This window comes from Heterodontus francisci, chromosome 4 (genome assembly GCF_036365525.1).
Source record: "Heterodontus francisci isolate sHetFra1 chromosome 4, sHetFra1.hap1, whole genome shotgun sequence".
Taxonomy (NCBI): Eukaryota; Metazoa; Chordata; class Chondrichthyes; order Heterodontiformes; family Heterodontidae; genus Heterodontus; species Heterodontus francisci.
This window is the reverse complement of record NC_090374.1, coordinates 17,550,278-17,576,670: the sequence shown is the minus strand read 5'-3', so window position 1 is coordinate 17,576,670 and position 26,393 is coordinate 17,550,278. Positions and strand designations below refer to the sequence as shown.

The window sequence follows — 26,393 nt, the reverse complement described above, 5'->3', positions numbered from 1 at the left end:
GCAGGCAGTGCAGGGATCCCCTGTGGCCGTTTCCCTCAACAACAGGTAAACCGTTTTGGATACTGTTGGGGGAGACGACTTACCAGGGGTAGGCAATGGGATACAGGTCTCTGGTGCAGAGTCTGTCCCTGTTGCTCAGAAGGGAAGGGGTAAGAGGAGCAGAGCATTAGTCATTGGGGACTCCATAGTTAGGGGAACAGATAGGAGGTTTTGTGGGAACGAGAGAGACTCACGGTTGGTGTGTTGCCTCCCAGGTGCCAGGGTACGTGATGTCTCGAATCGTGTTTTCGGGATCCTCAAGGGGGAGGGGGAGCAGCCCCAAGTCGTGGTACACATAGGCACCAACGACATAGGTAGGAAGACAGATGGGGATTTAAGGCAGAAATTCAGGGAGCTAGGGTGGAAGCTTAGAGCGAGAACAAACAGAGTTGTTATCTCTGGGTTGTTGCCCGTGCCAGGTGATAGCGAAGTGAGGAATAGGGAGAGAGAGGAGTTGAACACGTGGCTGCAGGGATGGTGTAGGAGGGAGGGTTTTGGTTTCCTGGATAATTGGGGCTCTTTCTGGGGTAGGTGGGACCTCTACAAACAGGATGGTCTTCACCTGAACCAGAGGGGTACCAATATCCTGGGGGGGAGATTTGCTAGTGCTCTTCGGGGGGGTTTAAACTAATTCAGCAGGGGGATGGGAACCTAAATTGTAGTTCCAGTGTGCAGGATGTTGAGAGTAGTGAGGTCAGGGATAAGGTTATAAGGACACAAGAGGGCACTGGCAAGCAAGAGCTTGATTTAAAATGTGTCTACTTCAACGCCAGGAGCATCCGGAATAAGGTGGGTGAGCTTGCAGCATGGGTTGGTACCTGGGATCTCGATGTTGTGGCCATTTCAGAGACATGGGTAGAGCAGGGACAGGAATGGATGTTGCGGGTTCCGGGATTTAGATGTTTCACTAAGAACAGAGAAGATGGTAAAAGAGGGGGGGGTGTGGCATTGTTAATCAAGGAAAGCATTACAGCGGCAGAAAGGACGTTTGAGGACTTGTCTACTGAGGTAGTCTGGGCCGAGGTTAGAAACAGGAGAGAAGAGGTCACCCTGTTGGGAGTTTTCTATAGACCTCCAAATAGTTCCAGAGATGTAGAGGAAAGGATAGCAAAGATGATTCTTGACAGGAGCGAGAGTAACAGGGTAGTGGTTATGGGGGACTTTAACTTTCCAAATATTGACTGGAAATACTATAGTTCGAGTACTTTAGATGGGTCAGTTTTTGTCCAGTGTGTGCAGGAGGGTTTTCTGACACAGTTTGTAGACAGGCCAACCAGGGCGATGCCACATTGGATTTGGTACTGGGTAATGAACCCGGCCAGGTGTTAGATTTAGAAGTTGGTGAGCACTTTGGTGATAGTGATCACAATTCGGTTAGGTTTACCTTAGCGATGGGCAGGGACAGGCATATACAGCAGGGCAAAAATTATAGCTGGGGGAAAGGAAATTATGATGCGATTAGGCAAGATTTAGGATGCGCAGGATGGGGAAGGAAACTGCAGGGGATGGGCACAATCGAAATGTGGAGCTTATTCAAGGAGCAGCTACTGCGTGTCCTTGATAAGTATGTACCTGTGAGGCAGGGAGGAAGTTGTCGAGCGAGGGAGCCGTGGTTTACTAAAGAAGTTGAAGAGCTTGTCACGAGGAAGAAGAAGGCTTATGTTAGGATGAGACGTGAAGGCTCAGTTAGGGCGCTTGAGAGTTACAGGCTAGCCAGGAAGGATCTAAAGGGAGAGATAAGAAGAACAAGGAGAGGACACGAGAAGTCATTGGCGGATAGGATCAAAGAAAACCCTAAGGCTTTCTATAGGTATATCAGGAATAAAAGAATGACTAGAGATAGGTTAGGGCCAATCAAGGATAGTAGTGGGAAGTTGTGTGTGGAATCGGAGGAGATAGAGGAAGTGTTAAATGAATATTTTTCGTCAGTATTTACAGTGGAGAAAGAAAATGTTGTCGAGGAGAATACTGAGATACAGACTACTAGGCTAGATGGGATTGAGGTTCACAAGGAGGAGGTGTTAGCAATTTTGGAAAGTGTGAAAATAGATAAGTCCCCTGGGCCAGATGGGATTTATCCTAGGATTCTCTGGGAAGCCAGGGAGGAGATTGCAGAGCCTTTGTCCTTGATCTTTATGTCGTCATTGTCGACAGGAATAGCGTCGGAAGACTGGAGGATAGCAAATGTTGTCCCCTTGTTCAAGAAGGGGAGTAGAGACAGCCCTGGTAATTATAGACCTGTGAGCCTTACTTCGGTTGTGGGTAAAATGTTGGAAAAGGTTATAAGAGACAGGATTTATAATCATCTTGAAAAGAATAAGTTCATTAGAGATAGTCAGCACGGTTTTGTGAAGGGTAGGTCGTGCCTCACAAACCTTATTGAGTTTTTTGACAAGGTGACCAAACAGGTGGATGAGGGTAAAGCCGTGGATGTGGTCTATATGGATTTCAGTAAGGCGTTTGATAAAGTTCCGCACGGTAGGATATTGCAGAAAATACAGAAGTATGGGATTGAAGGTGAATTAGTGCTTTGGATCAGAAATTGGCTAGCTGAAAGAAGACAGAGGGTGGTGGTTGATGGTAAATGTTCATCCTGGAGTATAGTTTCTAGTGGTGTACCGCAAGGATCTGTTTTGGGGCCACTGCTGTTTGTCATTTTTATAAATGACCTGGATGAGGGTGTAGAAGGGTGGGTTAGTAAATTTGCGGATGACACGAAGGTCGGTGGAGTTGTGGATAGTGCTGAAGGATGTTGTAGGTTACAGAGGGACATAGATAGGCTGCAGAGCTGGGCTGAGAGATGGCAAATGGAGTTTAATGCGGAAAAGTGTGAGGTGATTCACTTCGGAAGGAGTAACAGGATTGCGGAATACTGGGCTAATGGGAAGATTCTTGGTAGTGTAGATGAGCAGAGAGATCTTGGTGTCCAGGTACATAAATCCCTGAAAGTTGCCACCCAGGTTAATAGAGCTGTTAAGAAGGCATATGGTGTGTTAGCTTTTATTAGTAGGGGGATCGAGTTTAGGAGCCACGAGGTCATGCTGCAGCTGTACAGAACTCTGGTGTGGCCGCACCTGGAGTATTGCGTGCAGTTCTGGTCACCGCATTATAGGAAGGATGTGGAAGCTTTGGAAAGGGTGCAGAGGAGATTTACTAGGATGTTGCCTGGTATGGAGGGAAGGTCTTACGAGGAAAGGCTGAGGGACTTGAGGTTGTTTTCGTTAGAGAGAAGGAGAAGAGGTGACTTAATAGAGACATATAAGATCAGAGGGTTGGACAGGGTGGATAGTGAGAGCCTTTTTCCTCGGATGGTGATGGCAAACACGAGGGGACATAGCTTTAAGTTGAGGGGTGATAGATATAGGACAGATGTCAGAGGTAGTTTCTTTACTCAGAGAGTAGTAGGGGCGTGGAACGCCCTGCCTGCAACAGTAGTAGACTCGCCAAATTTAAGGGCATTTAAGTGGTCATTGGATAGACATATGGATGAAAATGGAATAGTGTAGGTCAGATGGTTTCACAGGTCGGCGCAACATCGAGGGCTGAAGGGCCTGTACTGCGCTGTAATGTTCTATGTTCTAATGCATTTGGGGAGGGCAAACAAAGCAAGGGAATACACAATAAACGGGAGGATATTGAGAGGGGTAGAGGAAGTGAGAGACCTTGGAATGTATGTGCTCAAGTCCCTGAAGGTGGCAGGACAGGTAGATAAAGTTGTGAAGGCAGCATATGGAATTCTTTCCTTTATTGGCCAAGGTATAGAATACAAAATCAGGGATGTAATGCTGGAACTGTATAAAACGCTGGTTAGGCCACAGCTGGAGTATTGTGTACAGTTCTGGTCACCACATTACAGGAAGGACATAATTGCTCTGGACAGAGTACAGAGGAGATTTACAAGAATCTTGGCAGGGCTTGAAAATTGCAGCTATGAGGAAAGATTAGATAGGCTAGGGTTGTTTTCCTTAGAACAGAGGAGGTTGAGGGATGACTTAACTGAGGTGTGCAAAATTATGAGGGACCTAGATAGACAGGAAGGACCTGCTTCACTTAGTGGAGAGATCAATTACCAGGGGGTATAGATTTAAGGTGATTGGTAGAAGGATTAGAGGGGCCATGAGGAAAAACATCTTCACCCAGAGGGTGGTAGGCGTCTGGAATTCACTGCCTGGATCAGTGGTTGAGGCAGAAACCCTCAACTCATCTGAAAGGTACCTGCATCTGAAGTGCTGTAACTTGCAAGACTACGGACCGGGTGCTGGAAGGTAGGATTAGAATGGGCGGCTAGTTTTTTCAGCCAGCGCAGAGGCTGAATAGCCTCTTTCTGTGCTTAACATTTTCTACGGTCACTGCTGTTTTATGGCCATCTAATCCTTAGTGGTGGGAAGTTTAGGGAGAGGTGATGAAAGAAGGAGAGATGGCCTGTCAGGGAGATATAATACTTGTCACTTTATGTTGGCTGTTTGGGAGAATAAGAGGGTGCCATTCCATGTTGGTTGGTCAAACAGGGAGATACAAGATTGGGTTGGATGGTGCAGAGAGCTATCATTTGCAAATTCTGAAATTATGCCCTACATATAGGTCATTAACACATATCAAGAAAAGGAGAGCTCCTAATACCGACCCCTGGGGAACCCTACTATATACCTTCCTCTGGTCTGAAAACCACCTGTTCAGAACTAGAGTGTTTCGTGTCACTCAACCAACTTCATAGCCATGCTGCCACTGTCCCTTTTATTCCATGGACTTCAAATTTGCTGACAAGCCTGTATTGCAACACTTTATCAAAATGCCTTTTGGAAGTCCATGCACAACATATCAATTGTATTATCCTCATTAATGCACTCATTCTGGCCTCTTATGCACTCTGCACGTCAACTTACATTTATATAGTGCCTTTAAACTTCATAAATCGGCCCAAAGCATTCCACAGGGGCATTGACAAAATTTGACACAAGGAAATATTAGGACCGGTGATCAAGAGCTTGGTCAAACAGATAGGTTTTAAGGAGTATCTTAAAGAAGAAGAAAGATGCAGTTAGGCTGAGAGGCAATGTAAGGGAATTCCAGACAGTAGGTCCTCAGCAGCTGTAAGCATGGCTGCCAATGGCGGAGTGATGAATAATGGGGATGCATAAGAGGCCAGAATTGGAGAACTGCAGATATCTAGGTTTTAGAGCTGGATGAGGTTAGAGATAGGGAGGGGTAAGGCCATGGAGCAAATTGAACACAAGGAGAATTTTAAATTCCAGATGTTGCTGGGTAGGGAGCCAATGTAGGTGTGCGATCATGGAAACGAGGTAATAAGATAACATATTCACAATAAAATAAAACAGCTTAATGGTTCATATCTGGCCTCATCTCATGAAAGTGTTCATCTGTCCGCTTGTTTGTTTAGTTTAGAGATACAGCACTGAAACAGGCCCTTCGGCCCACCGAGTCTGTGCCAGCCATCAACCACCCAATTATACTAATCCTACACGAATCCCATATTCCTACCACATCCCCCCACCTGTCCCTATATTTCCCTACCACCTACCTATACTAGGGGCAATTTATAATGGCCAATTTACCTACCAACCTGCAAGTCTTTTGGCTGTGGGAGGAAACCGGAGCACCCGGAGAAAACCCACACAGACACAGGGAGAACTTGCAAACTCCACACAGGCAGTACCCAGAATTGAACCCGGGTTGCTGGAGCTGTGAGGCTGCGGTGCTAACCACTGCGCCGCCCACAGAAGACTGGAGAAGCCTCGCTGAGGGCAAGTGCAAGGATCACAATATTTAGTCCATACAAATATGCTCTCAATGGTACAGCTCCTCAGTTATGCCATTATATTTCTAGATTATTAATGGGTAGTGAAAGCAAACTCCTGATCCTATGGGGCAAGGGTCTACTCGCCGGATAATCAGCGATGCTATCCCTAGGGAATATCCAAGGCAGACCTGAAATCTGCTGATTTAAAATGGTCAACAAACACAAAAAACACCATTCAATTACATTAGAAAATAGTAGGAATTGAAAATCGCCTGCTTTTTGCTTATTTTAATTGTACTAAAAACTCAAGGACCAAATGGACTGCTCAGTTATGTTTCTGATGAAACAAAACCCACATTGTAATTCTGCAGAACACATCAATTTATACTTATCCATTATCACTTACAGCTGGGATCTCCATCATTCCCACTCATGTACATCTGTACCACATGTCTGGTTTCGGGGAATCACAACCCTGACCTCCATTTTAGTGGGGGTTACAGCTATTTCTATATTTGCACCTCCAGGGCTCAGATTTGCTGGTATTTTCAGGCACAAAGTCACAGGGTAAAAGTTTACATAAAGCACTGGCTATTTTAGACCATGACAGACACAGTAATGCATTAAAAGATCAACAGGCAGATGCGATTCATGCCTCAGGGAAGAAAAGAAATTGCCTTTTAAAGTTAAGCATTTGCCTGACTCGCTCTTTTGTCTTTTCATCTAACTGTTGGTAAGAATGAAACTTAACCGAAGAAGTTAGTTGAGGATTGGGTTTTCATTATTAAGAGACAGACAAGTGCTCTATTACTTTAAATTCACAAGTACACAGTTGCATGGGAAGTAGGCACAATGCTGCGCAAACAAAGTGCATAGTGAACTGTTGCTGCTAACGTTCCACACTTCACAGTAGCAGATATTGCTTCCCAATTGGTAAGTTGGTTGAGGCACTAAATAACAGGTCTGTGCTGATCTCAGATGGGCAGTGGTGGGGGTCAATGAATTAGTCCCACCGTCCCTGGGAAGCGATTGGACTTCTTTAAAAAAAACTAAATGGATGTGAATGGGCATCCTAATTATATTAATGCAAGTTCTTTTTTAAATTGGATGGCTAGTTTTGAGAAGCCATCACTATACTGTACTCCATCACTTCTGCTTCCATCCAGAACCATTCTCCCAGATACCAAGCTGGAGTAGAGCAATGTGCAGTTCACAAGGTCTGTGAAAAATGGACCCAACTGAATAAAGTATATTGGCAGTTTACATCACAAACTCCAGCTGATATCGAGTGGACTGTGTTTGTTGCTGGCTGCAATAGGGGTAGGCGGTGGCGTAGTGGTATTATCACTGGACTAGTAACCCAGAGACCCAAGGTATTTCTCTGGGGACATGGGTTCGAATTCCACCACAGCAGAAGGTGGAATTTGAATTTAATTAATAAATCTGGAATTAAAAGCTAGTCTAATGATGGCCACGAAACCATTGTCGATTGTTGTAAAAACCCATCTGGTTCACTAATGTCCTTTAGGGAAGGAAATCAGCTGTCCTTACCTGGTGTGGCCTACATGTGACTCCAGACCCACAGCAATGTGGTTAACTCTTACATGCCCTCTGAAATAGCCTAGCAAGCCACTCAGTTGTACCTAACCACCACAAAATCAATAAAAAGGAATAGCACTATGGGTGTACCTACCCCACATGGACTGCAGCGATTCAAGAAGGCAGCTCACCACCACCTTCTCAAGGGCAATTAGGGATGGGCAATAAATGCTGGCCTGGCCAGCGACGCCCACATCCCATGAATGAATTTTTAAAAATCCTATTTTATGCTTTGAAATGGCTCATTTAAAGAAGTCCTAAGAAGCAGCTGTTACAGCTACAGTAAAAGTAAAGACAAGCCAACTCAATTTCTACCCATTGTGAAGGCAGTAAGATCCGTAGTTCGATAACTGAACTGGTCAGGCAGCACCTTTTTCTAATACATTCGAGAAAACAAATTGCAGTCTAAAACATCTATCGACAAAGTCAACTGAGGTAGTATGGGCCGAGGTTAGAAACAGGAGAGGAGAGGTCACCCTGTTGGGAGTTTTCTATAGACCTCCAAATAGTTCCAGAGATGTAGAGGAAAGGATAGCAAAGATGATTCTCGACAGGGGCGAGAGTAACAGGGTAGTTGTTATGGGGGACTTTAACTTTCCAAATATTGACTGGAAATACTATAGTTCGAGTACTTTAGATGGGTCAGTTTTTGTCCAGTGTGTGGAGGGTTTTCTGACACAGTATGTAGACAGGCCAACCAGGGGCGATGCCACATTGGATTTGGTACTGGGTAATGAACCCGGCCAGGTGTTAGATTTAGATGTAGGTGAGCACTTTGGTGATAGTGATCACAATTCGGTTAGGTTTACCTTAGCGATGGGCAGGGACAGGTATATACCGCAGGGCAAAAATTATAGCTGGGGGAAAGGAAATTATGATGCGATTAGGCAAGATTTAGGATGCGTAGGATGGGGAAGGAAACTGCAGGGGATGGGCACAATCGAAATGTGGAGCTTATTCAAGGAGCAGCTACTGCGTGTCCTTGATAAGTATGTACCTGTGAGGCAGGGAGGAAGTTGTCGAGCGAGGGAGCCGTGGTTTACTAAAGAAGTTGAAGCGCTTGTCAAGAGGAAAAAGAAGGCTTATGTTAGGATGAGACGTGAAGGCTCAGTTAGGGCGCTTGAGAGTTACAAGCCATCCAGGAAGGATCTAAAGGGAGAGCTAAGAAGAGCAAGGAGAGGACACGAGAAGTCATTGGCGGAAAGGATCAAGGAAAACCCTAAGGCTTTCTATAGGTATATCAGGAATAAAAGAATGACTAGAGTTAGGTTAGGGCCAATCAAGGATAGTAGTGGGAAGTTGTGTGTGGAATCAGAGGAGATAGGGGAAGCATTAAATGAATATTTTTCGTCAGTATTCACAGTAGAGAAAGAAAATGTTGTTGAGGAGAATACTGAGATACAGACTACTAGGCTAGATGGGATTGAGGTTCACAAGGAGGAGGTGTTAGCAATTTTGGAAAGTGTGAAAATAGATAAGTCCCCTGGGCCAGATGGGATTTATCCTAGGATTCTCTGGGAAGCCAGGGAGGAGATTGCAGAGCCTTTGTCCTTGATCTTTATGTCGTCATTGTTGACAGGAATAGTGCCGGAAGACTGGAGGATAGCAAATGTTGTCCCCTTGTTCAAGAAGGGGAGTAGAGACAGCCCTAGTAATTATAGACCTGTGAGCCTTACTTCGGTTGTGGGTAAAATGTTGGAAAAGGTTATAAGAGATAGGATTTATAATCATCTTGAAAAGAATAAGTTCATTAGCGATAGTCAGCACGGTTTTGTGAAGGGTAGGTCGTGCCTCACAAACCTTAGAGTTTTTCGAGAAGGTAACCAAACAGGTGGATGTGGTGTATATGGATTTCAGTAAGGCGTTTGATAAGGTTCCTCACGGTAGGCTATTGCAGAAAATACAGAAGTATGGGGTTGAAGGTGATTTAGAGCTTTGGATCAGAAATTGGCTAGCTGAAAGAAGACAGTGGTTGATGGCAAATGTTCATCCTGGAGTATAGTTTCTAGTGGTGTACCGCAAGGATCTGTTTTGGGGCCACTGCTGTTTGTCATTTTTATAAATGACCTGGAAGAGGGTGTAGAAGGGTGGGTTAGTAAATTTGCGGATGACACGAAGGTCGGTGGCGTTGTGGATAGTGCTGAAGGATGTTGTAGGGTACAGAGGGACATAGATAGGCTGCAGAGCTGGGCTGAGAGATGGCAAATGGAGTTTAATGCGGAAAAGTGTGAGGTGATTCACTTTGGAAGGAGTAACAGGAATGCAGAGTACTGGGCTAATGGGAAGATTCTTGGTAGTGTAGATGAACAGAGAGATCTTGGTGTCCAGCAACATAAATCACTGAAAGTTGCTACCCAGGTTAATAGGGCTGTTAAGAAGGCATATGGTGTGTTAGCTTTTATTAGTAGGGGGATCAAGTTTCGGAGCCACGAGGTCATGCTGCAGCTGTACAAAACTCTGGTGAGACCGCACCTGGAGTATTGCGTGCAGTTCTGGTCACCGCATTATAGGAAGGATGTGGAAGCTTTGGAAAGGGTGAAGAGGAGATTTACTAGGATGTTGCCTGGTATGGAGGGAAGGTCTTACGAGGAAAGGCTGAGGGACTTGAGGTTGTTTTCGTTGGAGAGAAGGAGGAGGAGAGGTGACTTAATAGAGACATAGAAGATAATCAGAGGGTTAGATAGGGTGGATAGTGAGAGTCTTTTTCCTCGGATGGTGATGGCAAACATGAGGGGACATAGCTTTAAGTTGAGGGGTGATAGATATAGGACAGATGTTAGAGGGTGTTTCTTTACTCAGAGAGTAGTAGGGGCGTGGAACGCCCTGCCTGCAACAGTAGTAGACTCGCCAACTTTAAGGGCATTTAAGTGGTCATTGGACAGACATATGGATGAAAATGGAATAGTGTAGGTCAGATGGTTTCACAGGTCGGCGCAACATCGAGGGCCGAAGGGCCTGTACTGCGCTGTAATGTTCTAATTCTTAAAATTTTAATTGAAGACACGTGGTGACCCGTGTGCGCTTTTAGGACAGAAATGCTTTGGCAATATTGAAATTGTGAACTTAAAGTTGCAAAGAGATTTCAACAAAAGAAAGCCTCACCTGCTCATCCACGTAGTCATCTATTCGCTTCTGACACTCCAGCCACTCTGCAGCAACTCTACTCATCTCCTGATCCATCTGGAGATACCTTTGTAGTAACGTACTATACATGTCCTCACTATAGGAGTCATGAGATGCCGTACCCAGCCTTAAGAGAGATCAATCAGCACAGCAACACATCAGTACATACCTAAGACAAACACATGAGAATATAGACCATGCAGCTCACTGTTTCACCACACATTAATAAAAATCTGGAATTGAAAACTAGTCTCAGTAATAGTGCCATGAAACTATCAATTGTCATAAAAACCCATCAAGTTCACTAATGTCCTTTCGGGAAGGAAATCTGCCATCATTACCTGGTCTGGCTTACATGTGACTCCAGCATTGTGGTTGACTCGTAACGGCCCTCTGAAATGGTCTAGCAAGCCACTCAGATCAACAGCAATTAAGGATGGGGAACAAATGCTGGTCTGCCAGCGATGCCCATATCCCATGAAAGAATTTTTTAAAAATGGTGATGTTAACTATGGGGGTTGGCTAAATATAACAGAGGGAAAACCATTAGCGACCAATTTCAGGAAAATAGCTGTATTATACAGCAGTTAGAGAAGAGCATTCACTAGAAATGACAAAAGATGTAAGATTAAAAGAAATTGTAGGGTTGCAGGGAAAGAGGTGAGTGGGATGACTTGGACAGCTCTTTCAAGGAGCAGGCACAGGCATGATGGATCAAATGGTCATCTTCTGTTCTGAATCATACTATGAGGTAAACAGTTTTAGATGGGCCATGCTTTTGTTCACAAATATGTTGAAAGCTAAAAGGAAAAGACTACTGATTGGTCTAATTCTAAAAATGGAATTCAAAATACAAATCACCATCACACTTGTACTTCCGTAAGCGTCAAGGAGGATGCAATGGGGGCTCACTACATGTTAAAGGAGCTCTTAAGAGCTCAGTCTCTGGGTGAATATCCGATCAATGATTAAAGCAGAGAGAGAGGTGCCTCAAGGTGTACATATATAGATTAGAAAAATCTTCAACCCATTAAGATGCATTCTACCATGCCTTTAGCGAACAGCCCAGTGCTTCTACTGTATGACCTAGGGAGAGGGATGATATGTTGGTGTTCCGGTTTTGATTTTGTGCAAACCCCTGACAACACAGTTCAATATAAAATCCCCAATAACCACTAATGCTAACTGCTGGGAGGAGGCTAACTTTAAAACTTTGAAGTTTCACAGGAAGTATAGTCCACTAGATCACGTTGGAATCTGTGCAAAATGTCCTGCCTGAGATCATGATTAACATTACTAGAATACATGTATTCACAATTATAAGGGTTAATTTAGGCACCAACAAATCCAATTGTTGATTTTATGTCCATCGTTTATTAATCCTGCCATTTCACCTTTCAACCATCCCTTCCCTCTTCTGAAGGCTGTGACTCCTTGCAGAGACGCAGTTTTCGCGGCACCATTCGCCCTCTGGTACCTCAGCTATGATTCAAATGCTGGCAGGCGATTGGCCACAGGGGACAACACATCAATTCTATTTTTTTTAAAATTTATTTTATTTAGAGATACAGCACTGAAACAGGCCCTTCGGCCCACCGAGTCTGTGCCGACCATCAACCACCCATTTATACTAATCCTACACTAATTCCATATTACTACCACATCCCCACCTGTCCCTATATTTCCCTACCACCTACCTATACTAGTGACAATTTATAATGGCCAATTTACCTACCAACCTGCAAGTCTTTTGGCTTGTGGGAGGAAACCTGAGCACCCGGAGAAAACCCACGCAGACACAGGGAGAACTTGCAAACTCCACACAGACAGTACCCAGAATTGAACCCGGGTCACTGGAGCTGTGAGGCTGCAGTGCCAACCACTGCGCCACTGTGACGCTTACGGAAGTATGACTGGATTTGCAATACAGATCACTGAACAGAGGTTCGCTGATGGAGTCAAGCCTCCCTAATCCACCAGGCCAGCTGCAGAAGTCCTGCCTCACAAGGCTGAGATCAACAAACAGGATTAATTATATATTTTTTAAAACTTTTTAGTCTCTAAACAATTTTAATTAAATCCTTCATAGGGCCAGTTTGTGAATGACAAATCTCCACCCACACAATCTTCCAACTGACAAAAACCAAGAATATAGCTCAAGTTGAAGGAAGATGCTGCCTACTGATCAATTTAAAAATGGACGTCAGTAATCAATTTCAAATTTTAAAAAAGGTCCAAATCTAACTCATGTAATATTCCCACGGGTGAAATGACAGTGTTGGCGTACAAGCATTCTACACTATAGTGTGGTCTGGCTTATCTATTGTTCTTGACATAAGTTCTGCAGCCTTGCATTCTGCTGGCCTTCCACAACTTAAGGATGCCACAAAGCCTTTTACAGCCTATGAAGTACTTGCTGAAGTGTAGCCATTGTGACGTAGAAATACGGCAGCCAAATTACATATAGCAAGCTCACACTAACAGCAATATAATGACCAGATGCTTTCTTTTTAAGTTTCTGGTTCAGGGATAAATGTTGGCCAAGACACCAGGGAGAACTCTTGCTCTTACGTCCACCTGAGGGGGCAGACAGGGCCTCAGTTTAATGCCTTTTCTGAAAAATGCACAGTGCACAGCTCCCTCAATACTGCTCTGAATTGTGTATGCGTGTGCGTTGTTTTGGCTTGGTACGCAGCATTCTATCAGCATTGACACATTTTATGTGGACTGTGGTGTTGTTAACCTGGGTGGTTCTGTTGCATCCCCCACTGGTTGGCTCCGCAGAGGCAAGGGTCACTCCTATTTCCCCTGGAACCCTCTGTAGAAGCATACAGTGCAAAGCAAGTAGGAAGTTAGAGAAATCCATCATGTACTGACCACAGTCAAGAACAGATGACGAACTATAGCATTACAAAGCACAGCTTAAGAATTCCAAGCACTGCAGAAAAAATAAAACTCGTGCCAACATGGCTCCTACTAGAGATGCAGTGCTTAAACAGACATTCATTGGAGCATTGTGAACTTACTGGCAAAAAAGACCATATGATTGAATGATGCAACTTTTTAAATATAGATCACATTTGGAAAAAACTCATGCTGAGGTTTATTGGTTGGGAATACAGTCACAGTCAAATTGTTCCGATGACAACTTTGTCCAACCACAGAAAATCAGAGCGAATTTGATGCAGAAATTCTTGCATTTACTTAATAGTTTTGGATTTTGAACTGCAAGAATTTTTTTTTGGAGCAGGAAATGTTTACTAGACCGTAAAAAACTGGCATATTTTAAATAGAACAAGCTTCCACTCAACCCTCTTCTCAAACCCTTCTCGCTCCACAAATCCATCCAATCATTTTTTAAAACCACTTACATTTCAATGGTCTGCACTGGTAATTTACTCCAATAGTCAAAAAAACTTAAATCTGGAGCTGGAAAAAAACCATTTGACTTACCAAACCTCAAGAATCCATAGACGATTTCACAAATTGTTCCTCCTACCCACCTCCAGCAACCACCACCCACCCACCCCACCAAACCATCTGCTGGGCCCCCACACTAAATGTCTTCAAACAAATGCTAGCAGTGATAACCATATCGCTACAACTCAGTACCTCTTACATAGATTACCACCCATCCTGTCTGTCAGAATTTGAATCCTACATCATTTAACCAATAGTTCTTTAAAGTAAAGCCTGGCTACCCAACCCGAACCCAACTACATGTGTCGGGTTCGGGTCGGGTCGAAATTCCGAGTCCAGCATTCGGGCTCGGGCCGGGCTGGACGCTGCTTCCGGGAAGGCACGGATCAGGCTTACCCATGATTCCCCACAACTCCAGCTGCAGGAATAGCCTGCTGCCAGAACAGATGCAGGAGATTCATGTCGAGTTGGGTCAGGCGCGAAAAAAAAGTTAAAGGGCTCGGGTCGGGTTTTAATTTTATACCCGAGCCAGGCTTTACTTTAAAGTGTGGCACTAGATAGAACAATGGGTTGGCCTTTGGGACCCAAATAGCAATCTGGCCAAGGATGATGGAATGAAATAAAAGATATGAATTTCTAAAGTAATTTTCACAATCTCTGGATATCCCAAATCAATTTACAGCCAATCAAATACTTTTAAAGTATAGTCACCGTTGTAATGTAGGTAACGCAGGAACCTATTTGCGCACAGCAAGGTCTCGCAAACATCAATGTAATAATGACCAGAGAATTTGTTTTTTTTTAAATACTTACTGGTTGAGAATAAATATTGGCCAGGACACTGGGGAGAACTACACTGATCATCTTCGAAACAGTGACAATGGGATCTTTCACGTCCACTTGAGATGGCAGACAAGATCTCAGTTTCATGGAAACTTACAACACAGAAGGAAGTCTATGCTGTCTCTTTGAAAGAGCTTTTTGTGCACAAATCAAAGTTCTTCACCCTCAAGCACCTGTCCAACTCCCTTTTAAATTTTTTATGGAATTAACTTTGACCACCTTTTCAGGTAGGGTACCCCAGATCCCAACAACTCTGAAAAAATTTGGCCTAATCTCTTGCCAATTATTTTTAACCTATGACCTCTAGTTATTGATCCACTCACCAGAGGGAATAAACTTTCTCTCTCTACCAAGCCTCTCAGCATTTGGAAAACCTCTATGAGGTCACCTCCTCCAACTTGTCCTTATAACTGAAGTCCTTCGTCATTGCTAACATCATCTGTACCTTGCTAAGGCCTTTAGTGTGGTGCCCATAATTGTCTACAATACTCCTCCTGAGGCCTAATCAGTGATTTATGAAGTTCTGGCACAATCTCTTTGCTTTTATTATTCTATTCAACTTGCCCCTGCCATCTGTATATGGACCCCATGGTCTCTCTGCTCATCTACACTTCTCAAAATTGTCTCATTTCCAGTATACTGCCTTTCCAGATTAGTCCTCCCAAAGTGCATCACTTCACATAGCAACTTCTGTTCATATCCATCGTCAAGAAAACATACGACACCAAATGAGAATTTTTAAGTCATCAGTTGGAAACTTACATTAAACTTAAAAAAAAGGAAAGCTGGAATATTGCAACTTTTACAAAAACTTTGCCACAGCTGCCACAATTTGCATTTGAAAATTTTGCACATTCCAAGGCATCAAAAGTGGTGATAGGGACATTGACACTGAAAGGGCAAACCCACCAGGGGAACACACTGACACCATAAAGTTTGAGATGGAAATTCCTAAACTTGAATTGTATTAGAAGGTACCAGAGAATACAGAGACAATCAAGTGACTGTCTATCTCTGTAAAAGCAGGGAATTTCCCTTGGACAAGCAGACAAGCCAGGGACTCAATCTGTGCAGAAGCCAGAAGGGCTGTCTCTCCAAGCCACATAATGAGACATTAGGACAGATGACCAAAAGCTTGGTCAAACAGATAGGTATTAAGGAGCATCTTAAAAGAGGAGAGGTAGCGAGGCAGAGGGGTTTCGGGAGGGAATTCCAGAGCTTAGGCCCTTGGCAGCTGAAGGTATGGCAGCCAATGGTGGACCAATTAAAATTGGGGATGTTCAAGAGGCCAGAATGGGAGGAGCACTTTGTTCACCTTCATTGCTTTCTATTTCCCTCCTGGTGTTTGATAAAGTGTCTACCAAAACTCGTTTTCACAGCCACATCTCCTTCCTCAGTGACTGTCTCCGGCTCCGACTTATTCCACGTGGATTCCAACTGCAGTTTCACCCATCATGTTTTGAATCCACCCAGGATTATAGGGATCGCCGAGAAATACAATGTTCCTCGGACCTCTATTCTCGCCGCATCCTGAGATCCACACTCAGTGCTATGCGCCACCACATGCACACACTGAACCCCTCTCTCCAGCAGCACCGCCTCACCTTAGCTCAGAGCTGTTCTACTCCGCAGTTTCATTTCATCCTTCGTTCCATCCGCGCATTAACAAAAAACTTTTTCTTCCTTTCAGGTGTCAAGGAACGCAAGCTCCAGCAGCTGATGGGGACGAATGCCCCTCCAGATCCTTCTTCCTTCACTTCCCTCTGACCGCACCCCTTCTGATCTGACCCCTTGCCGTGTATTCACTATACCCTCTGACCTCCCCCTCTCTGACGCTGAATGTTCTGTACTCAGCAAAGGTCTCAGTTTTATCCCCTTACACCCCCACCTCAATGAATTTCCCACTTGGCATGACGTTGAGCTCTTCTTCCGTCGCCTCCGGGCTCACTTCTTTGACCAGGAGTCGTTCCCCCGATCAGTAGACCCATTCATCCGCCTCCAGCATTCTCCCTCTACCTGGACCACTCCCCCTGGCCTCTTACCCGCTCTTGATCTTTTCATTGAAAACTGTCGGCGTGACATTGGTCATCTCTATTTCTCTGCCCCGCTCACTCACTCCAACCCACCCCCCTCTGAACTTGAGGCACTCCGTTCTCTCAGGTCTAATCCCAACATGGTCATCAAACCTGCAGACAAGGTGCTGTTGTTGTATGGTGTACTGACCTCTACCTTGCAGAGGCTCAGCGGCAACTCTCAGACACTTCTTCCTACCTCCCTCTGGACCATGACCCCACCACCGAACATCAAGCTACTGTCCACAGGACTATCACTGATCTCATCTCCTCTGGAGATCTTCCCTCTACAGCTTCCAACCTCATAGTCCTGCAACCCCTGACAGCCCGCTTCTTCCTCATTCCCAAAATCCACAAACAGGACTGTCCCAGCAGACCCATTGTTTCAGCTTGTTCCTGCCCCACTGAAGTTATTTCTTCCTATATAGACTCTATCTTTTCTCCGCTGGTCTAGTCTCTTCCCACCTACATCCGTGACTCTTCTGACGCCCTACGTCATTTTGACAATTTCCAGTTTCCTGGCCCCAACCGCTTCCTCTTCACTATGGACGTCCAATCTCTCTACACCTCCACCCCCCACCCAGGACGGTTTGAGGGCTCTCCGTTTCTTCCTTAAACAGAGGCCCAACCAGTCCCCATCCACCACCACCCTCCTCTGCCTGGCTGAACTTGTTCTCACATTGAACAACTTCTCCTTCAACTCCACTCACTTCCTTCAAGTAAAAGGTGTTGCAATGGGTACCCGCATGAGTCCTAGTTATGCCTGTCTTTTTGTGGGATATGTCGAACATTCCTTGTTCCAGTCCTACTCAGGCCCCCTCCCCCAACTGTTTTTCCAGTACATTGATGACTATCGGTGCAGTTTCCTGCTCCTGCACCGAACTGGAAAACTTTATCAACTTTGCTTCTAATTTCCACCCTTCTCTCACCTTTACATGGTCCATCTCCGACACTTCTCTTCTCTTCCTCGACTTCTCTATCTCCACCTCTGGTGATAGGCTGTCTACTAATATCCATTACAAGCCCACCGACTCCCACAGCTACCTCGACTGCACTTCTTCACACCCTGCCTCCTGTAAGGACTCCATTCCATTCTCCTAGTTTCTCCATCTCCGACGCATCTGCTCTGATGATGCTACCTTCCATGACAGCGCTTCTGATATGTCTTCCTTTTCCTCAACCGAGGATTCCCCCCCCACTGTGGTTGACAGGGCCCTCAACCGTGTCCGGCCCATTTCCCGCACCTCTACCCTCACCCCTTCCCTTCCCTCCCAGAACCGTGACAGGGTTCCCCTTGTCCTCACTTTCCACCCCACCAGCCTCCATACTCAAAGGATCATCCTCCGCCTTTCCGCCACATCCAGCGTGATGCCACAACCAAACGCATCTTCCCCTCCCTTCCCGTCAGCATTCCGAAGGGATCATTCCCTCCGTGACACCCTGGTCCACTCCTCCATTACCCCCACCACCTCGTCCCCTTCCCATGGCACCTTCCCCTGCAATTGCAGGAGGTGTAATACCTGCCCATTTACCTCCTCACTATCCCAGGCCCCAAGCACTCCTTTCAGGTGAAGCAGTGATTTACTTGTACTTCTTTCAATGTGGTATACTGTATTCGCTGCTCATAACATGGTCTCCTCTACATTGGGGAGACCAAACGCAGACTGGGTGACCGCTTTGCGGAACACCTCCGCTCAGTCCGTAAGCAGGACCCCGAGCTTCTGGTTGTTTGCCATTTCAACACTCCCCCCTGCTCTCATCTCTGTCCTGGGATTGCTGCAGTGTTCCAGTGAACATCAACGCAAGCTCGAGGAACAGCATACCGATTATGCACACTACAGCCTGCCAGACTGAACACTGAGTTCAATAATTTCAGAGCATGACGGGGCCCCCCCCCCATTTTACTTTTATTTTTAGTTATTTTTTTCTTTTTCATTTTTAAAAATTTTTTTTGTGTTTATTTTGTTTTACTTCATCTTAGCTTGTTCAGTTTGTTTACCCAGTTTTTTTTCATGTTTGTACTTGCGGCTGTTCAATTTTCAGTCCGTTAACACCCTATCTGTACTAATGCTTCGTCTTTGAACACACCATTAACGTATTGTTTGCCTTTGCTCCACGACCTTCTGGTCAGCTATTCTGGGACCTTGTCCTATTTACACCTTCTCCTTTGTTATCTCTTGCCCACCCCCGCTTTACTTGCTTATAGCCTTTTACATTTCTAATATTTGCTAGTTCTGAAGAAGGGTCACTGACCTGAAACATTAACTCTGCTTCTCTCTCCACAGATGCTGCCAGACCTGCTGAGTATTTCCAGCATTTCTTGTTTTTATTTCAGAATGGGAGGAGTGCAGATATCTTGGAGGACTGTCGGACTGGATGAGATTACAGGGATAGGGAGGGAAGGCCAAGAAGTGATTTGAAAACATGGATGAGAATTTTTAAAACCGAGGCATTGCTTGAAACCGAGAGCCAATGTAGGTCAGCGAGCACAGGGGTGATGGGTGAACAGGACTTGGTAGAAGGTAGGGAATGCAAACAGCGCAGAGTTTTGGATGACCTCAAGATTATGGAGGGTAGAATGTGGAGGGTTCGCCGGGAGTGGGTTGGAATATTCAAGTATAGAGGTAAAAAAGGCATGGATGAGGGCTTCAGATGAGATCAGACAGGGGTGGAATTGGATGAAGTTAGGGTTTTAGAAATTGACTGTCTTAGTGATGATGTGGATATGTAATCGGAAGCTCATCTCAGGGTCACATAGTCTGGTTCAGCCTCAGATAGTTGTCAGGGAGAGGGATGTAGCAGGGATTGAAGACAATGGCTTCCGTTTTCCCAATATTTAGTTGGAAAAAATTTCAACTCGCCCAGTCCAGAATATCGGACAAGCAGTCTGACACTGGAGAGGTCAAGAGAGATGGTGATCAGATAGAGCTGGGTGTCATCAACGTACACGTGAAAAATGATGCATTTTCAGATGATGTCACTGAGGGGCAGTATGTAGATGAGAAATAGGAGGGAGTCAAGGAACAGATCCTTGGGGGACACCAGAGGTAATGGTGCGGAAGCAAAAAGAGAAGCTAGTTCAGATCTTTCTCTGGCTAAAATTGAATAGACAAGAGGCAAATGAAGTCCCACCCAGCTGGACGACACTGGTAAGGCATGGGAAGAGGATGGTGTGGTCAACCATGTCAAAAGCCACAGACAGGTCAAGAAGAACGAGGAAGGATAGTTTACATTTGTCACAGTCACATGAGATGCAATTTGTGGCTTTGATAAGAGCCATTTTGGTACTGTGGCAAGGGTAGACACCTGAATGGAGGGATTGAAACATGGAGCTCTAGGAAAGACGGACACAGATTTGAGAAGCGACACCACGTTCAAGAACTTGAGAGGAAAGGGAGGTTGAAAGTGGGCAGTAGTTTGTAAGGTCGGAGGGGCCAAGTGTTTTTTTTTTTGACAGGAGTGATGACATCAGATTTGAAGGAAAGAGGAACAGTAACTGAGGAGAGAGAACCAGTAACAATATCAGCTAAAATGGGAGCCAGTAAGACATGTTGTGTGGGCAGCAACATAAGTGCATCCCATCTGAACCACTTCTTACCAACTTTCAGTAATGCTAATCTTGTAGTACGTGTATGTTTAACGACTAATGTAACGGTGGCACAGTGGCGTAGTGGTTAGCATCGCAGCCTCACAGCTCCAGGGACCCGGGTTCAATCCTGGGTACTGCCTGTGCGGAGTTTGCAAGTTCTCCCTGTGACCGCGTGGGTTTTCGCCGGGTGCTCCGGTTTCCTCCCACAGCCAAAGACTTGCAGGTGATAGGTAAATTGGCCATTGTAAATTTCCCCTAGTGTAGGTAGGTGGTAGGGAATATGGGATTACTGTAGGGTTAGTATAAATGGGTGGTTGTTGGTCGGCACAGACTCGGTGGGCCGAAGGGCCTGTTTCAGTGCTGCATCTCTAAATAAAATAAAATAAATAATTTGAAAGAAGGTACATCTGGCAGTGTAGAACTCCCTCAGTACTGCACTGGAGTGTCAGTGTAGATTATGTGCTCAAATCCATGAAATGCTCTCTTTCTGTTGGCCATTGGCATGTGATGTTTAATGAGTGTGGGGAACTACAACTCAATTCAGAGTGGGTGCAGTTCAACTGCACAAAACCCCCAAGCTCGGTAGGCCACAAGTACGGAAAATCTGCTCCACAGCAGCAGACAATACCCTTCAGAGGTTAGTTAACTGGGTTGCGTAGAGGGTGCTTTAAACTCCATATAATCCAATAATGCCTGGCACAGAGTCTGGGTACCAAAAAGAGGCTGCTCACTTCAGCAAGGCTGCTACGAACAAAACAGTAAAATATAAATTATGCTTTCCTTACAGTTTTTGCCTAACCAGCCATTAATTCCAAAATGTTCTAGTTATAGAGGAGCTTACCGGAGCTGTGCAACTAGTGATGGTAAGCTACTCTGCAGAAGTGGCTCAGAGAACACCAAGTTTTCAAATAGGTGCTTGTTATGAAGTTCCCATGTCACCTGAAATTTCTTCAAATGTTCACTTTCCTGTAAGAGAAGGCAAGGAAGTCATCTATAGTCCGGACAATTGAAACAGGTTTTCAACATGCAGGGCTGTGATGGTGTAGTGAAGTAGACATTATCCTCCAGGAGCCAGGTTCAAATCTAGCACTACTGACAATCTACAGGCTGGAAGGGTTCAGCAGGTTCAATTCCAGCAGCCACAGGTCTGTATCACAAAAATGCCTCTAATTTGGCAATCTCACTCAGAGAAGCCATAGGGAGGGCCACATTCTGGAAACAGAGAACTGGAGCGAGTAGCGTGTGCTTCTCTAACGTTAGAGTTGATGTGTATATTTCGACTATGATATAGGTTTACTATAAGATTTACCTAGCAGTTTGATGACCTGATCACCAGAAAATTCCAGTCTTGAACAAACAGCAAAAGACCAGTGTGGAATTTAATTTCGGCAAGAGAAATTAGGACAAGCTGGAAGAGAAAGAGGTCATTCGGCCCCTTGAGTCTGCTATGCCATTCAACCCCATTTTCCTGCCTTAGCTCCATGTCCTTTTATAACTTTACCCAGCAAAAAAAAAAAAATCAGTTTTAACTGTCCTAACATTCACAGATTTCTGGGGGTTAAGAATTCCAGACATATTGTACTTTGAGGGAAAAAAATGCTTCCTGTTTTCCTCTTGAATGGCTTAGGGGAGACGGTGGCTTAGTGGTAGTGCTCACTGAACTAACTAGTAATTTGGAGATTCAGGCTAATGTCCTGGGGACACGGGTTCAAATCCCACCACGGCAGCTGGTGGAATTTAAATTCAATTAATTAAACTTAAAAATCTGGAAGTGAAAGCTAGTTTCATGGCACCATTACTGAGACTATCATCGACTGTTGTAAAAACCCATCTGGTTCACTAATGTCCTTTATGGAAGGAAATCTGCCATCCTTACCCGGTCTGGCCTACATGTAACACCAGACCCAGAACTAGGTGGTTGACTCTTAACTGCCCTGTGAAATCTAGCAAGCCACTCAATTGTCAAGCGCAAGTAGGGATGGGCAACAAATGCTGGCCTTGCCAGCAATGCCCACAACTCATGAAAGAATAAAAAAAAGTTGATATTATTTCCCCACCAGAGGCAAGAGTTCCTTTGTATCTACCTTAATGAATTATTTGAACATTTCTACCACCTTGATCAGATCACCCCTCAATGTCCTACACTCAAGGGAATATAAGCCAAACCTTATGCAACCTCGCCTAATTTAACCATCTAAGCCCAGGTATCACTCAAATACTGACTTTTCACTTACTCTATTTCTTTTCAGTTAACGTAATATGAATAGTTAACGTAATATGAATAGTTTAACTTGTTTACTTGTAAAAAGGAAAAGGCAAACTTGTATTTATTTGGTACCTTTCTTAACCTCTGGACACCCCAAAGCAGCTTATGGCCAATCAAGTAGTTTTCAAGTGCAGTTACCTCAACTATGAGGTAGTTTCAGCCAGTAATCAGTTCATTAATGAAATAGCTGTAACTATTACTTGCTCTTTGCTGGTTTTTCTTGTGGCAGTTGAGCTAATAAGAGTTGACGCTATGAATTTGAGTTTGCCAGGGCGACAGTGGTTTTGAGCAGCAAGAAACCAGGAGTACAAAAAGGTCAGTATGCCTCAGCAGGAGTTTAGTTTTAAGCTGTAGCTGGCCTAAAACGATATTTGAGGGGCTAAATCATGTTATGTTTTCTTTTGTTAATCTTTCAAGAAAACACGAGTGTAGCTGGGTGGGATGAGGATGGCTGAAATGAGCCATGTAGGAGGTCCAGGACTTTTCACATGATCACTTGTGCAGAATTGCCTCTTGACTTCATGCTTTTTAGCTCAAAAGTTTCTAGGCTTGATTACCATCTGGATATTCCATCACAATCAGAAGTCATCTTGATGTGCGGTCACTCCACAGGCAGAATAAGTTAGTAAAGAGGAGAAATGGGTGACCAACTACTGGGGTAGGAAGGAAGCACCATAAAACAGGTGTAGGGATCTTGTGGGACGAGGGAATTAGCAACCAAATGTGCAAAATTGCAGCAGTAGTAGGGGATTCCATAGATAGGCAAAAAGACTGTTTCAGCTGCAGTCAAGGGTAGTCAGTGATGTGTTGCTCAACAGCCGCCAAGGAAAAGGAGAGAAAAGGTTTCCTGCAAAAGGAATCTCAATGGTAGAATAACTTAAATATGTGGCCATGGAGATGGTGCAGAAGGTAAAGGTACACAGTCTAAGGGCATTACGACCAGTTCGAGGGCAGGAATGACTGCTACAGGACAGACAGCCTACGGCTGAACAAGGCTGGGATGAAAGCCAGTGCCATTTATTTAATTAATTCGTTCATGGGATGCGAGCATCACCAGCAAGACCAGCATATATTGCCCATCCCTAGTTGCCCTTGAGAAGGTGGTGGTGAGCCACCTCCTTGAACTGCAGCAGTCCAAGTGGTGTAGGTATATCCATAGTGCTGTTAGTTCCAGGATGCTGACCCAGTGACAGTGGAGGAATGCCAATATAGGTTGAAGTTAGGATGTTGTGTGGCTTGGAGGGGAGCTTGCAGGTGGTGGTGTTCCCATGCATCTGCTGCCCTTGTCCTGCTTGGTGGTACAGGTCATGGGTTTAGAAACAGCTGTTGAAGGAGGTTTGGCGAGTTACTGCAGTGCATCTTGTAGATGGTACACACTGCTGCTACTGTGTATCAGTGGTGGAGAAAGTGAACGCTTAAGGTGCTGATCAAGCATGCTGCTTTGTCCTGGATGATGTTGAGCTTCTTGAGTGATGTTGGAGCTGCAATCATCCAGGCAAGTGGAGAATATTCCATTACACTCCTGACTTGTGCCTTGTAGATGGGGAGTCAGGTGGTGAGTTACTCGCCACAGAATGCCCATTCTCAGACCTGCTCTTCTCATCACACAGTGTAAATATGACTGGTCTCATTAAGTTTCTGGTCAATGGCAACCCCCAGGATGTTGATGGTGGGAGATTCAGCGATGGTAATGCTGTTGAAAGTCGAGGAGAGATGGTTAGATTCTTTCTTGTTGGAGAAGGATTAAACTGATATAGCAAGGGAAGAGGGTGAAAAATAAGACAAGGAAAGAAAGAGCAAAGTAAAAGGGGAAAGAAATGGAAAAAAGATAAAACAGAAAAGTAATAAAGAACAGATCAGAAGGAAAAGGAATTAAAATGAGTAATATTGCCAGGAAAGGCTGGATAAATGTAGATGCACAAAATATATTCTGGATAAAATTCGAGAGCTAGAAACACAAATTGTTCAGATAGAATCGCAATAGGCTAGGGTAGGACTGGAAGCCAAACACTTCTAGTTACAACACTAAAATAAAGCAAAATACTGCAGATGCTGGACATCTGAAACAAAAACAAGAAATGCTGGAACCATTCAGCAGGTCTGGCAGCATCTGTGGAAAGAGAAGCAGAGTTAACGTTTCGGGTCAGAGACCCGAAACGTTAACTCTGCTTCCCTTTCCACAGATGCTGCCAGACCTGCTGAGTGGTTCCAGCATTTCTTGTTTTTACTTCTAGTTACAAGATATTTAGAACGAATAGCATAAGGGGAAAGCAGGAAGGTTAGCGGGATTAATCAAAGATCTCATTACAATACTGGAAAATAGTGATGATATAGGGGATGGCTCAGAGGTTATATCTATTTAATTAGAACTAAGAAATAAGAGGCAACTGAGATTCTATTGGGATTATTTATTTATTTAGAGATACAGCAGGCCCTTCGGCCCGAGTCTGTGCCGACCAACAACCACCCATTTATACTAATCCTACATTAATCCCATATTCCCTACCACATCCCCACCTTCCCACAATTCTCCTACTACCTACACTAGGAGCAATTTACAATGGCCAATTTACCTATCACCCTGCAAGTCTTTGGCTGTGGGAGGAAACCGGAGCACCCGGCGGAAACCCACGCGGTCACAGGGAGAACTTGCAAACTCCGCACAGGCAGTACCCAAAACTGAACCCGGGTTGCTGGAGCTGTGAGGCTGCGGTGCTAACCACTGCGCCGCCCTAATGTTTAATGCCCTAGATGTTTAATAACAATCTGTCAAACAATGCAAATGAGATAGAAGAGGAGATATGTAGGCCAAGAGGAGAAATAAGCTGAAAAGGCAGTGCCATAACAACACATGACTTTATTTTTTTTTACCAGAGCTTGTCTTTGGATACTTACTCTGAGTGGCAAAAAGGGAGTGAAGTTTTTACCATGTGTCCAAGATTACTTTCGGGATCAAAATGTTTTTTTTTAGCTCAACAAGGCAAAGTTGGATTCAATGCCAGAGAATGAAAAGGGGCAGGTAGGTAGTGTGAGGATAAGGAAATAGCATTATTATGTTTTTACCTAAAAGAACTGAAAAGAGATCAGTCAAAAATAAAAGCTATCTGACCTGGACAAAAAGCAAATTTTAACAATACAAAAAAGGGAACTACCCAAAATAAACTGGGGAAAAAAAAAAAGTCAGCAGATAGGACAGAGGACAAATACGTTGCTTCCTTTAAAATAATTTTTCTTTTGGGCCTCCTTATCTCGAGAGACAATGGATACGCGCCTGGAGGTGGTCAGTGGTTTGTGAAGCAGCGCCTGGAATGGCTATAAAGGCCAATTCTAGAGTGACAGGTTCTTCCACAGGTGCTGCAGAGAAATTTGTTTGTCGGGGCTGTTGCACAGTTGGCTCTCCCCTTGCGCTTCTGTCTTTTTTCCTGCCAACTACTAAGTCTCTTCGACTCGCCACATTTTAGCCCCGTCTTTATGGCTGCCCGTCAGCTCTGGCGAACGCTGACAACTGACTCCCACGACTTGTGATCAATGTCACAGGATTTCATGTCGCGTTTGCAGACGTCTTTAAAGCGGAGATGTGGACGGCCGGTGGGTCTGATACCAGTGGCGAGCTCACTGTACAATGTGTCTTTGGGGATCCTGCCATCTTCCATGCGGCTCACATGGCCAAGCCATCTCAAGCGC

At 44.7% G+C, this 26,393-nt stretch overlaps 1 protein-coding gene across 2 annotated transcripts in view; it reads right to left on the bottom strand.

Moving 5' to 3' along the window:
• The window catches only part of fam193a (family with sequence similarity 193 member A), a 312,966-nt gene that overhangs the window by 62,660 nt on the left and 223,913 nt on the right, over positions 1 to 26,393 (bottom strand). For both annotated transcript variants that reach the window (XM_068029230.1, XM_068029231.1), the window contains exons 7-8: positions 21,285 to 21,409; positions 10,499 to 10,646 (exon numbers count right to left, since the gene is read on the bottom strand). In XM_068029230.1, the coding sequence (XP_067885331.1) occupies positions 10,499 to 10,646; positions 21,285 to 21,409 (273 nt within the window). The remainder of the gene's footprint in view (positions 1 to 10,498; positions 10,647 to 21,284; positions 21,410 to 26,393) is intronic.